Source organism: Chiloscyllium punctatum, chromosome 28 (genome assembly GCF_047496795.1).
Source record: "Chiloscyllium punctatum isolate Juve2018m chromosome 28, sChiPun1.3, whole genome shotgun sequence".
NCBI lineage: Eukaryota > Metazoa > Chordata > Chondrichthyes > Orectolobiformes > Hemiscylliidae > Chiloscyllium > Chiloscyllium punctatum.
Genome location: NC_092766.1, coordinates 13,924,792 through 13,938,626, shown reverse-complemented (window position 1 = coordinate 13,938,626; position 13,835 = coordinate 13,924,792). Strand labels below are relative to the sequence as shown.

The window sequence follows — 13,835 nt, the reverse complement described above, 5'->3', positions numbered from 1 at the left end:
TTGTATCACATTATCTTCATGTATTTACTATTCTGATAATACTTTATTTATACTTGCTTTCTCCCTGTAGATTGTAGAAGTCAATTAGCTGTTATATTTAGTCATTGCCCTTTATACTTGGGATTGGTCTCATCAGTTCAACCTTCACCCTCTCTAGTGTACTGACAGTCATAGAAAATTATTATGCAGAAGTACGCTATTTGGTCCATGCTGTGCTGCCCAAGAAAGAGCTATCAGCTTAATCCTACCTTTGGTCTGTCGCCCTGCAGGCTGGGTAGGTGATGGCCTATTGGTATTATCGCTAGACTATTAATTCAGAGATCCAGGTAATGTTCTGGGGACTTGGGTTTGAATCCCACCATGGCAGATGGTGGAATTTGAATTCAATGATAATCTGGAAATAAGAGTCAAATGCTGACCATGAAACAATTATCAGGAAAAATCCATTCTGGTTCACTAATATCCTTCAGGGAATGAAATCTGCCATCCTTACCTGGTCTGGCCTACATGCAACTCCAGACCCACAGCAATGTGGTTGACTCTTAATTGCAATTGGGCAATAAACATTTGTCCAGCCAGTGACACCCACATCCATTGAATAAATGCAAAAAAAGGTTACGTCACTGCAAACGCATATCTGAGTACAGCATGTTTTAAGTTTGAAGAGGGGCTCTGATTCAACCACCTCTTCAGGGAACAAGTTTCAACCTCACCTCCCCACCATTGGGTAAGAAAAATTCTCAACTCACTGAATACTTCCATTAGTTACCTGAAGTCTGTGCCTCTTTCTAGTTTTGACCTTTTCTATCCACTTTAAAGGAACCAGAGAGGTTTATTTCCATTATTTAAATCTCTCCTCAGTTCCGAAGGAAGGAACTCCAGCCTATCCAATCCTTCCTCATCACCAAAATTCAGTAATCCTTATAGATCTCCACCCCTTATAAATCTCCACCCTTTCTACTGATATCTCGTGCTTGGCAAAAGTCTGGTAACTGGAACTGTACACAATATTGTACTCATGAGTCTATCCTGTGAAGAACATCTAACTTATTTTTTTTTAGTGGAAGCTATATTTGCATTTTGTATTGAAGGCAGATTTTCCTCCACTGGTGATCGTTTTCCTTGACAGATTCTCACTTTGGCCTGTCCTATCTTTGTGCTCCAAATCAATGCTGGTGTCCAGTTTGCTGCCTGTCCTCTCTGAAGGCCTGCAAGGTCGTGCCAGACCCTGTTTGCTCTCTCTGGCCTGCTGCTGGAGTCACTTGTTGAACCGTAACAGCAAGCAATGTCAGGCCATTTGGCAGTAGTGTGCCTCACAGCCATGCTACGTGCTATCCTCACACCTTGTAAGCATAGATGCAGTAGTTGGGAAGAGGAAACTCTTCTCCTCAGTAACCCACTTACACAGAAGACAAACGTATGGGCTGTATTGCTGCTTTGACCAGGAGGGCCATGATTGTGCCTTCAACCTTCTCACTGCCTCAGCATAGAGGTGCCAACCCAGTTGTCTTCCCTTGCCATAAGATGCTAGTATGGAAGTCTGGTGAATATGGAATTAGACTGGCAACCTAGAGGTCATGAACACAAATCCTGCCATGACACATTGTGCAACTGAACTGTAAAAATAAATCTACGCTAGCACCAGAAAGCCTAGCAAAATTGATAGAAAACCCTCAGGGTCCCTCACACCCCTAACGCTGCATGACTGATGTGTGACTGCAGTTCCACATTGTACACTTTCATTGCACTGGGAGAGCTGGGTCCTCTCCCAGTCATTCACACATACCAAGAACAAATACAAAAGCTCTTGCAAAGTCGAGTTCTGCCAGTCACAATCCAGTGGTTCACCCACTGAGGAGGTGTGAGGAGAGTCAAGTGGATGCCAGGCTGTTCCACTTTTGGGAATGGAGGCTAATTGAATCTGTGTGCAAGGATTAGCGGAAAGTAACACTTATTGCAATCCCGGAGGGATGTTAAACGTGCAGAGAACTGGCCAAATCCAAGCAACCCGATGACTGGAGGAAGAACACCTCATCTTCTGCGTTGGGACCCTTCAACTATACAGCATCAACGTCGACTTCCCATTTTCCTTGTCTCCTCTCCCCCCATCTCATCCCAGATTGAACTCTTCAACTCGGCACCATCCTCTTGAACTGTCCTACCCACCTATCTGCTCCACCCTCCCCTCCAACCTATCACCATTACCCTCCACTTGCATCTACCTATCACCTTCCCAGCTACCATCCCCCATCCCCATCCTCCTACCTATCTCTCAGCCCTGTTTCCCCATTCCCCACATTCCTAATGAAGGGCTGATGCTCAAAACATTAAGTCTTCTGCTCCTCGGATGCCTGACCTGCTGCGCTTTTCCAGCGCCACACTTTTCAACTCTGGTCTCCAGCATCTGCAGTCTAGACTTTCTTCCAGAGAACTAGTATCAAGGAAAAATGCCTGGATTAGCTTAGTTTCTCAGCATGGATGGGGATCATACCTGGGACCCCCCCCCCACAGTCTGCATGATGAGTACAACCAGGACCTCCTGGAGGATATCTCTGCCTGAATCCTAAGATATTCTGTACAAAGCTACTGTTAAAAATGTAGGTACACAGAACAGTACAGCACAAGGACAGGCCCTTCAGACCCTATGCCCATGCCATTCTAAACTAATCCGATCTGCCTAACATGGTCCATGTCTTACTTCTCCCTGCCTGTTTATGTGTCTGTCTAAATGCCTGTTAAACTTCACTAACATATACACACATGATTCAGGTGATTACAAAAACTTTTAAAAATTGAAAACGATGAGCCTTTGAGATTTGTGTTTGTGAACTTGTACAAATCTCGCATTACAAACTTTCTTCTGACAAACTAATGTTGAAACAACACATTCACCAATTGAAGTGTTTCGGTTTTGTCCTATGCAGTCAGAGATAAACCAACATGATCAAAGCAACAATGCTTTCAGTGTAAATATTAAAATGCATAAGGAACATAATTGTAAATAAATGGAATGCAATTTCAGCTATACAGTACTTACTCTTTAATGCATTCTGGAATATGTACATGTTGCATGGGAATTAACTGTGAGAGCTCCTGAAGACTATTTACAAACCGAACTTTCCTACTGAATTTTGAACTGCAGAAGAGAAAAAGAGCATTACATTAGCACCAGCATCAGTCAGTTCAAGAACTAAAGTATGGAACTGGCATAATTGTGGTCCCTCAGTTTAAAATATTAGTCTGGAAATCACTTCCCAACAAATAGAAAACAGAAAGGGAAGATGGAGGGAATGTGAAAGAGAAGGGGGAAAGAGGAGACGGGGAGGAATGGAGAGAAAGGTGGAGAGCTCCTGAAGACTATTTACAAACCAAACTTTCCTACTGAATTTTGAACTGCAGAAGAGAAAAAGAGCATTACATTAGCACCAGCATCAGTCAGTTCAAGAACTAAAGTATGGAACTGGCATAATTGTGGAAAGAAAAAAGTACTGAAAAAAGATAGAGGGAGGAAGATAAAAGAGAAATGAAACAATTTGAACTTTTATAGCACCGTTCACAATCTCAGGAGATTGTGCTTCATCACCAATAAAGTCACTGTCGTAAAATATGGGACAGCAGCCAACAGTGTATACTCCCATCAAACTCCCTGGAACAGCAAAGGGTTAGAGACTGTGGGAATTTGTCCCAACATCTCACTCAAAAGATGGTGCTTCCAGCAATGCAGCATTCCTTTTGGGATCATTGACTGAGATTTTGGAATGTGTTCCTCAAATTACAAGCGGTTATCAATCTCTAGTTGGCAGGTTCATCAAAGATATTAAAGGGACAGTTGGCAAATGTAGAATTAAGTTACAGATTAGACACACTTCCATCAAATGACAGACAGGCTCGAGAAGCTCATTAAACCTCCCCTGTGTTTCTATGGAATAATTAGGAGATGAGCAAGAAAAGATGGGTGGGGTAAAAGGAAGATTGTACCTTATAAAAGGCCGGGTAATAGCTAATATCACTTTAATGAACCACGATGGATGCACGACAATCAGAGATTTCAAGTTTTTCCGTAACCTGTAGCCACAAAACAAAATAGTAATCAGAACACTGAACTCGACAAGTGTTTATGTTGAGAAATAACGCTTGCTCCCTGTGTTTTTTTCATTTAGAATCCCTGCAATGTGGAAACAGGCCATTTGGTCCAACAAGTCCACACTGACCGTCTCAGCAGCATTCCACCCACACTCCCTCTATCCCTGTAACCCTGCATTTCCAATGAGAAATTTCACCTAACCTACACATCTCTGAACAGTATGGTAAATTTAGCATCGCCAATCCACCCTAACTTGCACATCTTTGGACTGTGGGAGGAAAATGGAGCACCCGATGGAAATCCACACAATCACAGGGGAGAATTTGCAAATTCCACACAGACAGTCGCCCGAGGGGGGTATCGAACCCGGGTCCCTGGCACTGTGAGGCAGCGGCGCTAACCACTGAGCCACCGTGCCGCCCCAATCCACGCAATGTTGGAGCAGGCTTGAGGGGCCAGTTATTGCTGCTCTTATTTCTTATGTCCTTAAATGGGACTAGTTCAGTTTAGGATACCTGGTTGGCGTGGACAAGTTGGACTGAAGAGTGTTTACATGCTGTATGATTCTATGACTACATGGCCCAAATCCATACCTTCCAGCATAGCAATGATTCAGGCAGTTAACCTTCCTTACCATGAATTTCCCTTTCCTAGCAATTTTTAAAAAAAACTTAATGTTGACTTTCAATTGTTAATTCGTCCTAATAACAGACAGCAGCAGCATCTTACCTCCGGTCAATGGTCTGGTAACACTGTTTCAACCAGCTGATTGATGGCACTCTATTGCGAGTTGTGGCACCGTTTAAATACAGAATAACATAGTTTTCAGCCACCAGCAATTCCAGAGTTCCAATAACATACCTGTGGGGACAGAGCACAACAGTCACATTTCTGTGGAATGGGGTCGATTCATTTTTTGGCACTCAGCTTTTAAGTCACTTCCTTAAAAGTCACTACACCAGGCTAACAGTTTTAAATCAATGACCGAAACTGATGCCGCCTGTAAAAGGATCAAGAATGAAAGGGTGCAGATATTTTGCCAATGAAGCAAGTGCGATGCGAGGGAAAAATCTGAGTCGATTTTGACTCAAAACTATTTAGCTGTTCCTTCACAGTCACTGGGTCAACATCCTGTAACTATATTCCTATAAGCTCTGCAGATGTCCTTACATCAGGTGAAGGCAGGTCACCACAGTTAGGTATGGGCAATAAATGCTGGCTCAACTATCATAGTGGGACACGGGATTTTAAGCGAGCACATGTTCGAGCTTGAAGAATATTTCTTACATCGGGTGCCAGTTATGCCTCAGTGGGTAGCATCACATCAGAAGGTCTTGCAAACTCACAACCACTTCCATCTAGAAGGGCCAGGGTAGCAGATATGTGTGCCACTCACTGTACTGATTTGAAAATACATCACCGCTCCTTCACTGTTGCTGGGTCAAAATTGCTAGAATCACCTCCCCATTGACATTGCTAGAATTCCTTCCCTAGTGGCACCATAGACTACAGTCAATCCAAAAACCAGCTAACAACCATCTTCGCAAGGGTCAGCTAGCAACACTATGTCCCATTAGGGAATAACAAAAAGACATCTGCAGTGAAGCATGTGGAGTAAATTGTCCAGTATTAGGTGGTAAAGCTTGTAGAATAATCTTTCCACAATACCATAGAAAAACTAAAGCCTGGTATATCTGTGAATGCCATGTATTGTATTATTTAGTCTTAATATATAATAAAGTATTTATAAAGAAGCCCAAATTTGAAGACAGTTGTTAATGTTGCCTTCTCTTCAACCAGTCTGTCTTGAGGCTAAACTCCAAGATGTGGGCATAAACATTATTCAGCAATTTTTGATTTGATTTATTATTGTCATCTGTATCTAGGTACAGTGCAAAGTTTTGTTTTACATGCAGTACAGGCGGATCATAACATACAAAGTGCATAAGGGTAATAGAACAGGGCGAGGAATACAACGTTAAAGCTGCAGAGAAGCTGTAAAAAGCAAGGTCAACATTAAATTTGAAATTTGAGGGGTCTATTCAGAAGTCTAATAACAGTGGCAAAGAAGCTGTTCTTGAACCTGTTGGTACGTGTGTTTAAGCCTTTGTATCTACAGCCCGACAGAAGAGGTTGGAAGAGATTATAGCCAGGATGGGATGGGTCTTTGATGATGTTGGCTGCTTTCCTGAGGCAGTGAGAAATACAGATAGATTCAATGGATGGAAGGTTGGACTGCGTGATGGAATGGGCTATGTTCACAACTGTCTGTAGTTTCTTACAGTCCTGGGCAGAGCAATTGCATACAAAGCCGTGATGCATCCTGATACAATGCTTTCTATAGTGCATCCAGAAAAATTGGTAAGTGTCTTTACGGACGTGCCAAATTTCCTTAGCCTCCTGAGGAAGTAGAGTGGGTTCTAGTCTTTGGGGATTGGAGTCTAAACTCTAGGCCAGCGCTCCTAGTGTGGAACTAAAGGAGTGCTGCACGTCTGAGGTGCTGTCTCTCAGTGGTGTTAAACAAAGGACCCTGGCGTCCTGGCTAATGTTTATTCTCAAATTGACATCACACGTGAATACAAAAGGAGATACGGTTGCTGTCTGGGAACTTGCCGTGTGCAAATTGATTGCCATGTTCCCTACATGGCAGCACGGTGGCTCAGTTGTGGGGGTGGCATGGGTTCAGTGGTTAGCATCGCTGCCTCACAGCACCAGGGACCCAGTTTGATTCCAGCCTTGGGTGACTGTCCATGTGGAGTTTGCACAGTCTCCCCTGTTCTGCATGGGTTTCCTCCAGGTGCTCTGGGTTCTTCCCACTATTCAATGATGTGCAGTTTAGGTGAATTGGCCAAGCTAAATTGCCCATTGTGTTCAGGGATGTGTAGGTTGGGTACATTAGTCAGGAGTAAATGTAGAGTAATAGGGTAGGGAAATGGGTTTGGATGAGATACTCTTTGGAGGGGTCGGTGTGAACTAACTGGGCCAAAGGTCCTGTTTCCACACTATAGGGATTCTACGATTCTATAATACACTATAGTAGTGAGAGCTTTCCAAAAACAAATGCTTCAACAGCTGAGAAACGTTTTGGGACGTCCTGAAACGTCCTTTGTAAAAATCTGTTGTTGAATAAATTGCTTCATAACAGACGGCAACCAAGTGGCAGCCATGAAAGTCTGACCAGCACAACTTGGAATCTAAAATCTTTTTCCCAAGGAATAATGTTCCTCAGTTTCCCAAAATAGTGCAGTTAGCCAAACATCACATCAAAGGCATGAAATAGAAGGCTTTTAAAGATCAGGATATACAAAGTAGTTCATTACCTAAAGAGATTTTCCATCACGTTTTCATAATCAGGTAGACTGCTTTCCGGCAAATAACATGAGGAAAACACAATGATTGCAGTTAAACTCTCCCCAAAGCAACCTGGTAGAAAGAGAGCAAGCATTATTGATCAGGTCAGAGTTTTCATCTTTCCCACCTCTCCACATCTGAGAGATCTTTATAAATTATCAGGTTGGTTGAATTGAAGGTTGCACACTCCTCTGGATACCAGGGAAGATTTACAAGAACCATCTTGTGGATGAAGGGCTTGTTACATGAGGAGCAGTTAGGGATTCTGGGTCTGCACTTGATCGGAGTTTAAAAGCAGTGGGGTGCGTTCTGATTGAATATTAGAGATCACTAAGTGGCCTGTATAGAGTAGACATGGAGAAGATGTTTTCACTAGAAGGAGACTAGGACCCGTTCACTTTATTACCTATTGTCTCTCCTGCACTTCATCCTATAAGACTTCAAGTTAGAGGCTTTTAAAAATAAAATATGCCATTGCCATGCAGGCAAACATTGCTACACATCCCGGATTGTCCTTGACAACTGAAGGGCTTCCTAGGCCCAGTTCGAAGGGCAGTTAAGAATTAACCTCTCTGTGAATCTGCAGTCCCATTCCTGTCCAGATCAGTTCAAGATGGCTGATTTTCAAAGGACGTTAATGAATCAGATGGATTTTTTTTTCACAACAATGATAGATTCATGGCTATCTTCACTGAAACTTGCTTCACATCCAAGATTTATTAACACTTTAAATTCCACCGGTTTCCATGGTGGGATTTGAACTCTTGTCCTCACTCCATTAGACTAGACTTCACAATTATACTGGTCACAGGCCTCCAATCTGAAAAACAACCCTCCACCACCACCCTCTGTCTTCTACCTTTGAGCCAGTTTTGTATCCAAATGTCTAGATCTCCCTGAGATCTAATCTTGCTAATCAGTCTCCCGGGGGAACCTTGTCGAACGCCTTACTGAAGTCCATATAGGTCACACCTACCGCTATGCCCTCATCAATCCTCTTTGTTACTTCCTCAAAAACCTCAATCAAGTTTGTGAGACATGATTTCCCACGCACAAAGCCATGATGACTATCCCTAATCAGTCCTTGCCTTTTCAAATACATGTACATCCTGTCCCTCAGGATTCCCTCCAACAACTTGCCCACCATCGATGTCAGGCTCACTTGTCCGTACTTCCCTGGCTTGTGCTTACCACCCTTCTTAAACAGTTAGCCAACCTCCAGTCTTCGGGCACCTCACCTGTGACTATCGATGATACAAATATCTTAGCAAGAGGCCCAGCAATCATTTCTATTGCTTCCCATAGAGTTCTAGGGTACACCTGATCAGGTCCTGGGGATTTATCTATCTTTACCCGTTTCAAGATAGCCAGCACTTCCTCCTCTGTAATCTGGACACTTTGCAAGATATCATCTATTTCCCTACAGTCTATATCTTCCATATCCTTTTCCACAGCAAATACTGATTTGGTACAATTGCAACATTTAAGAGGCATTTGGATGGGTATATGAATAGAAAGGGTTTGGAGGGATATGGGCTGGGTGCTGTCAGGTGGGACTAGATTGGGTTGGGATATCTGGTCAGCACGACGGGTTGGACCGAAGGGTCTGTTTTCATGCTGTACATCTCTATGACTCCATTCCTCACCCTGCTCTATCCATGTCTCCGAAATGGCCACAACATATTTCGGGAAGGATGTGGAAGCATTGGAAAAGGTGCAGAGGAGATTTACCAGGATGTTGCCTGGTCTGGAGGGAAGGTCTTACGAGGAAAGGCGGAGAGACTTGGGTCTGTTCTCATTGGCAAGAAGATGGCTAAGGGGGGATTTGATAGAGACATACAAGATGATCAGAGGATTAGATAGGATAGACAGTGAAAGTCTTTTTCCTAGGATGATGACATCAGCTTGTACGAGGGGGCATAACTACAAATTGAGGGGTGATAGATTTAAGACAGATGTCGGAGGCAGTTTCTTTACTCAGAGAATGGTGAGGGCGTGGAATGCCCTACCTGCCAATGTAGTCAACTTAGCCACATTAGGGAGATTTAAACAATCCTTACATAAGCACATGGATGATTTTGGGATAGTGTAGGGGGACAAGCTTAGAATAGTTCACAGGTCGCAACATTGAGGGCCAAAGGGCCTGTTCTGCGTTGTATTGTTCTATGTTCTACTAATCTACTGAAATTATCACTATGTCACCACTTCTCCTCAATCACGCAGCTGCGGTGGTAGGACTTGAACTCATGTCTTGGGAACATTACCAAATTAACAGTCAGCCAACACATCGACACATCGGTTTAGACCGGTCAAGAAAATAAACTAACCCACACTCAAACCAGGAGCCTCACCTCCGTGAGAAATGACTGCCTTGTACGGATCTACAACAGCCATGTCCACCCGATATTCTTGCTCTCCGATGTGGAAAACCCGCCATAGCTTTCCGTCTTCTGTCTCCTCGTCCGTCACGTGTCCCTGAAAACTCTCAGTGTCTGACAACGAGCGATACACCCGGGGCAGATCATCTGGCCAGGTTGCGGAAGGGTGGAGAGAAAGTAGTATTTAGGCAGAGAGCATAACAGAACTGGAGTGGTTGTCAACTCCATTCTGAAAATGGTATGAATGAGCAATTTGGGCTTTTCTTGGCTTGAACCATTCCAAATGTATTTTTGACAACTGACAAGAAAAATCATTTATTCCCCCCCACTTTTCATGCGACTCCTCCATTAACTAGGACCATTTAAAAAATGTTGGCGTGGCCAGGAAATTCTGCCTCTATCTCACTGGGTGGAACTGGAACTGGTTCTTCAAGTTCGAGCTCCTAATCTAAGTTTGTAGTCAATATCTAATCTTCTCTTGGTTTGCTGCTCTCCAAAAGCTAAAAAACAAACCCCACCCCACAAATCCCAGATGAATAAGCTAAAGGGCATTTTCTTTATAATTAATGTTAGTGGAGGAGTGGAAGTGAGGAGTTAGCAAACCAGAGTTTGGAATGAATTGTTTTATCCCCTAGTCGAATACAGAATCGTTTTTAAAAATCACAAACTGGTCAATTAAATCTCAAAGTAGAGAGAATCAAAGCTAATTTCCAAGTGTGACAAATTTCAGTTAAGATGGAATAGGAAATCATCAGGGGGTTAGATGTTGCTTCTTAGTCAGTAATGGGTGCAAGAATGCTTTTGATTGGTTTGTGCGGCATATAGAACACCAAAATATGTTCATGATTGGCTGTGCATGCAGGGAATCACAGCAGGCGCAACAGAAATTGACAACGCAAATCAAGTCACAATCAACAAATCTGCATGAAGGATACGCAGTCAGAGGCTTACCCATGGCTCAAAATGATGTGGCCCCAGAACACTCACTCAATCTGGTGTGCGCGAATGATCATGCATCCAGCTCACCAAATCCGTTTCCCCACCCAAACGTCATCCCTTCCTGCACCATATCTGCTTTGTTTCCAACACTCAAGGGCATTTTTTTAAAAAAAGAGTCTAGCTTCAATGCTGCTAAAAGGTCAGCAATGAAACCAAATCTCTGCACATGCACTCTATTTACCAGTTTAATATGGATTGGAATTTGAAACACAGCCCTACATGCCCTCAGCACATCTCAGGTGGAGACAAAAAAACTGCAGATGCTGGAATCCAAGCAGGAGGCTGGAAGTATACAGCAGGCTAGGCAGCATCAGATGGTGGAGAAGTCAGCATTTCGGCTGTAACCCTTCTTTAGGACTGGGCATAGGTGTTAGGGGAGCTGCAGATAAAAGGGGTAGGGGGTTCATGATGGTGAGATGGGGTTAAGTGAAGACAGGTTGAGTTTGTTTCACTATGTGGCCAAAGAACTGGAGGGCTAAAGAGGTCAAGGCACTGTGGCAGTGAGAAAGGACTCACTGAGTGCACATCTGAGGGAGGCAAAGAACGTCTTCAAAGTAGGCATCCTTTGAAGAGACTTCACAGTGGTACAAACTTAGTTAGAGAAGAAAAAACTGCAGATGCTGGGATCCAAGCAGGAGGCTGGAAATACACAGCAAGCCAGGCCGCATCAGGAGGTGGAGAAGTCAACATTTCGAGACTAGGGGTGGCTGTGAGGGGGAGCTGCAGATATCAGAGCACTTTATAGCCAATGGAGTGCTCCAGTTTAGAGATCCACATATCGTAATACAGGAAACATAGCAATTGATCTTTGCACAGCAAACTCCCACAAGGCAACTCATTAATTTTACTGATAATGGGTGGAAGGGATCAATTTTGCTTAGACTCCAGTTAGAACGATGGACATTGTTTGGATACAACCAATTGTTGGGTTGAGTCAGGAGAACAGAATTTGGAATCATTTTTCTCAGTTTACAGGATGTGGGCTTCACTGGCTAAAACAGCATCAGCTGCCCTTTGGGAAGGTTGTGAGCTGCTTTCTTGAATTCCTGCAGTCTAAATGGTATAGAGACTCTCCAAGTTCCATTAGGAAGGGAGGGAGGAGATCTGAGGACTTTGACCCAGTGACAGTGAAGGAATGACCAATATAGTTCCAAGACAGGATGGTTAGTGTCTCGGAGGGGAACTTGCAGTTACCAGTCTCCGCTCTCCTCTTATTTAGCTGTCTTAGTAAGTCACATGTTTTGCAGCTGAAGTTTTTTGAAATAAATAAAAGCCCACCTCGTGTACAGGTAGAACGCATACTGAGCAGGAGCGGACATGGGACTGCTGGGTAAGTGAGGCTTGATATTTGGGCGGTTGCTTTATCCAAAACACTACTCGGGTAGTGTCTCCCACCTGTCCTTCTCTAACCAAATAAAAAGGTTATGTGCACCGGATTGGTAAGGTGACTAGTTTCTTTTTTGTTAGTTTTTCAGTAGTCTCGTCGGGAATTTAGAATAATGGGATGGACGTTAGGGCAGTTGAATGTTCCTCCTGCAGAATGTGGAAGGTGAGGGTCACCAGTAGTGTCCCTGCTGACTGCATCTGTGGGAAGTGCACCTAACTCCAGCTCCTCGAAAACCGCATTAGAGAACTGGAGCTGGAGGAACTTCGGATCATTCAGGAGGCGGAGGAGTTTACTGAGAGGAGTTACAGGGAGGTAGTCACACCTCAGGAAAAAGAAGGTTACCATCAGGGGATGGAAAGGGAGCCAGCAAGCAGTGCAGGGAACCCCTGTGGCCGTTCCCCTCAATAACAAGTATACCGTTTTGGATACTACTGGGGGAGGGAAATGACTTACCAGGAGAAAGCAAATGAGCCCAGGTCTCTGGCACAGAGTCAGTCCCTGTTCCTCAGAAGGGAAGGGGAAAGAGGAGCAGAGTCATTGGGGCTTCATTGTTAGGGGGACAGATAGGAGGTTCTGTGGGAACAAAAGAGACTCACAGTTGGTGTGACGCCTCCCAGGGCCAGGGTTCGCGATGTCTCAGATTGTGTTTTTGGGATCCTTTAGGGAGAGGGGAAGCAGCCCCAAGTTGTGCTCCACAACAACATAGGTAGGAAGAGAGATGGGGATTGAAGGCAGAAAGTCAGGGAGCTAGGGTGGAAGCTTAGAGCTAGAACAAACAGAGTTGTAATCTCTGGTTTGTTGCCCGTGCCACATGCTAGCGAGGCGAGGAGTAGGGAGAGAGAGGAGTTGAACACGTGGTTGCAGGGATGGTGCAGAAGGGAGGGTTTTGGATTCCTGGATAATTGGGGCTCTTTCTGGGTTAGGTGGGATCTGTACAAACAGGACGGTCTTCACCTGAACCAGAGAGGTTCCAATATCCTGGAGTGGAAATTTGCTACTGCTCTTCGGGTGGGTTTAAACTAATACAGCAGGGGGATGGGAACCTAAACTATAGTTTGAGTGTACAGGAGGTTGAGAGTAGTGAGGTCAGAACTAAGGTTTCAAGGTCACAAGAAGGCATAGGCAAGCCAGAAATTGGTTTGAAGTGAGTCTAATTCAACACCAGGAGCATCTGGAATAAGGTGGGTGAACTTGCAGCATGGGTTGGTAACTGTGGCCATTACGGAGACATGGATAGAGCAGGGACAGGAATGGTTATTGCAGGTTCCGGGATTTAGATGATTCAGTAAGAATAGAGAAAATGGTAAAGGGGGTGGGGGGGGGGGGGGGGGGGGGGAACACTCAGTCAAGGACAGTATTATGGTTGCAGAAAGTACATTTGAGGACTCATCTACTGAGGTAGTCTGGGCTGAGATTAGAAACCGGAGAGGAGAGGTCACCCTGTTGGGAGTTTTCTATAAGCCTCTGAATAGTTCCAGAGATTTGGAGGATAAGATAGCAAAGATAATTCTGAGTAGGAGCGAGAGTAACCATGTAATTGTTATAGGGGTCTTTAACTTTCCAAATATTGACTGGGAATACTGTAGTTCAAGTACTTTAGATGGTCAGTTTTTGTCCAATGTGTGCAGGAGGGTTT

General features: G+C 44.1%; 1 protein-coding gene across 5 annotated transcripts in view; it reads right to left on the bottom strand.

The window, feature by feature from the left end:
* Positions 1-13,835, bottom strand: part of bnipl (BCL2 interacting protein like) — a 67,115-nt gene that overhangs the window by 3,595 nt on the left and 49,685 nt on the right. For 3 of the 5 annotated variants that reach the window (XM_072548941.1, XM_072548945.1, XM_072548944.1), the window contains exons 5-9: positions 9,787-9,960; positions 7,405-7,507; positions 4,814-4,945; positions 3,979-4,065; positions 3,213-3,393 (exon numbers count right to left, since the gene is read on the bottom strand). In XM_072548941.1, the coding sequence (XP_072405042.1) occupies positions 3,228-3,393; positions 3,979-4,065; positions 4,814-4,945; positions 7,405-7,507; positions 9,787-9,960 (662 nt within the window). In that variant the 3' untranslated portion in view covers positions 3,213-3,227. Of the gene's footprint in view, positions 1-3,037; positions 3,137-3,210; positions 3,394-3,978; positions 4,066-4,813; positions 4,946-7,404; positions 7,508-9,786; positions 9,961-13,835 lie in introns of those variants that run through there. The other 2 variants (XM_072548943.1, XM_072548942.1) reach the window with 2 other exon arrangements.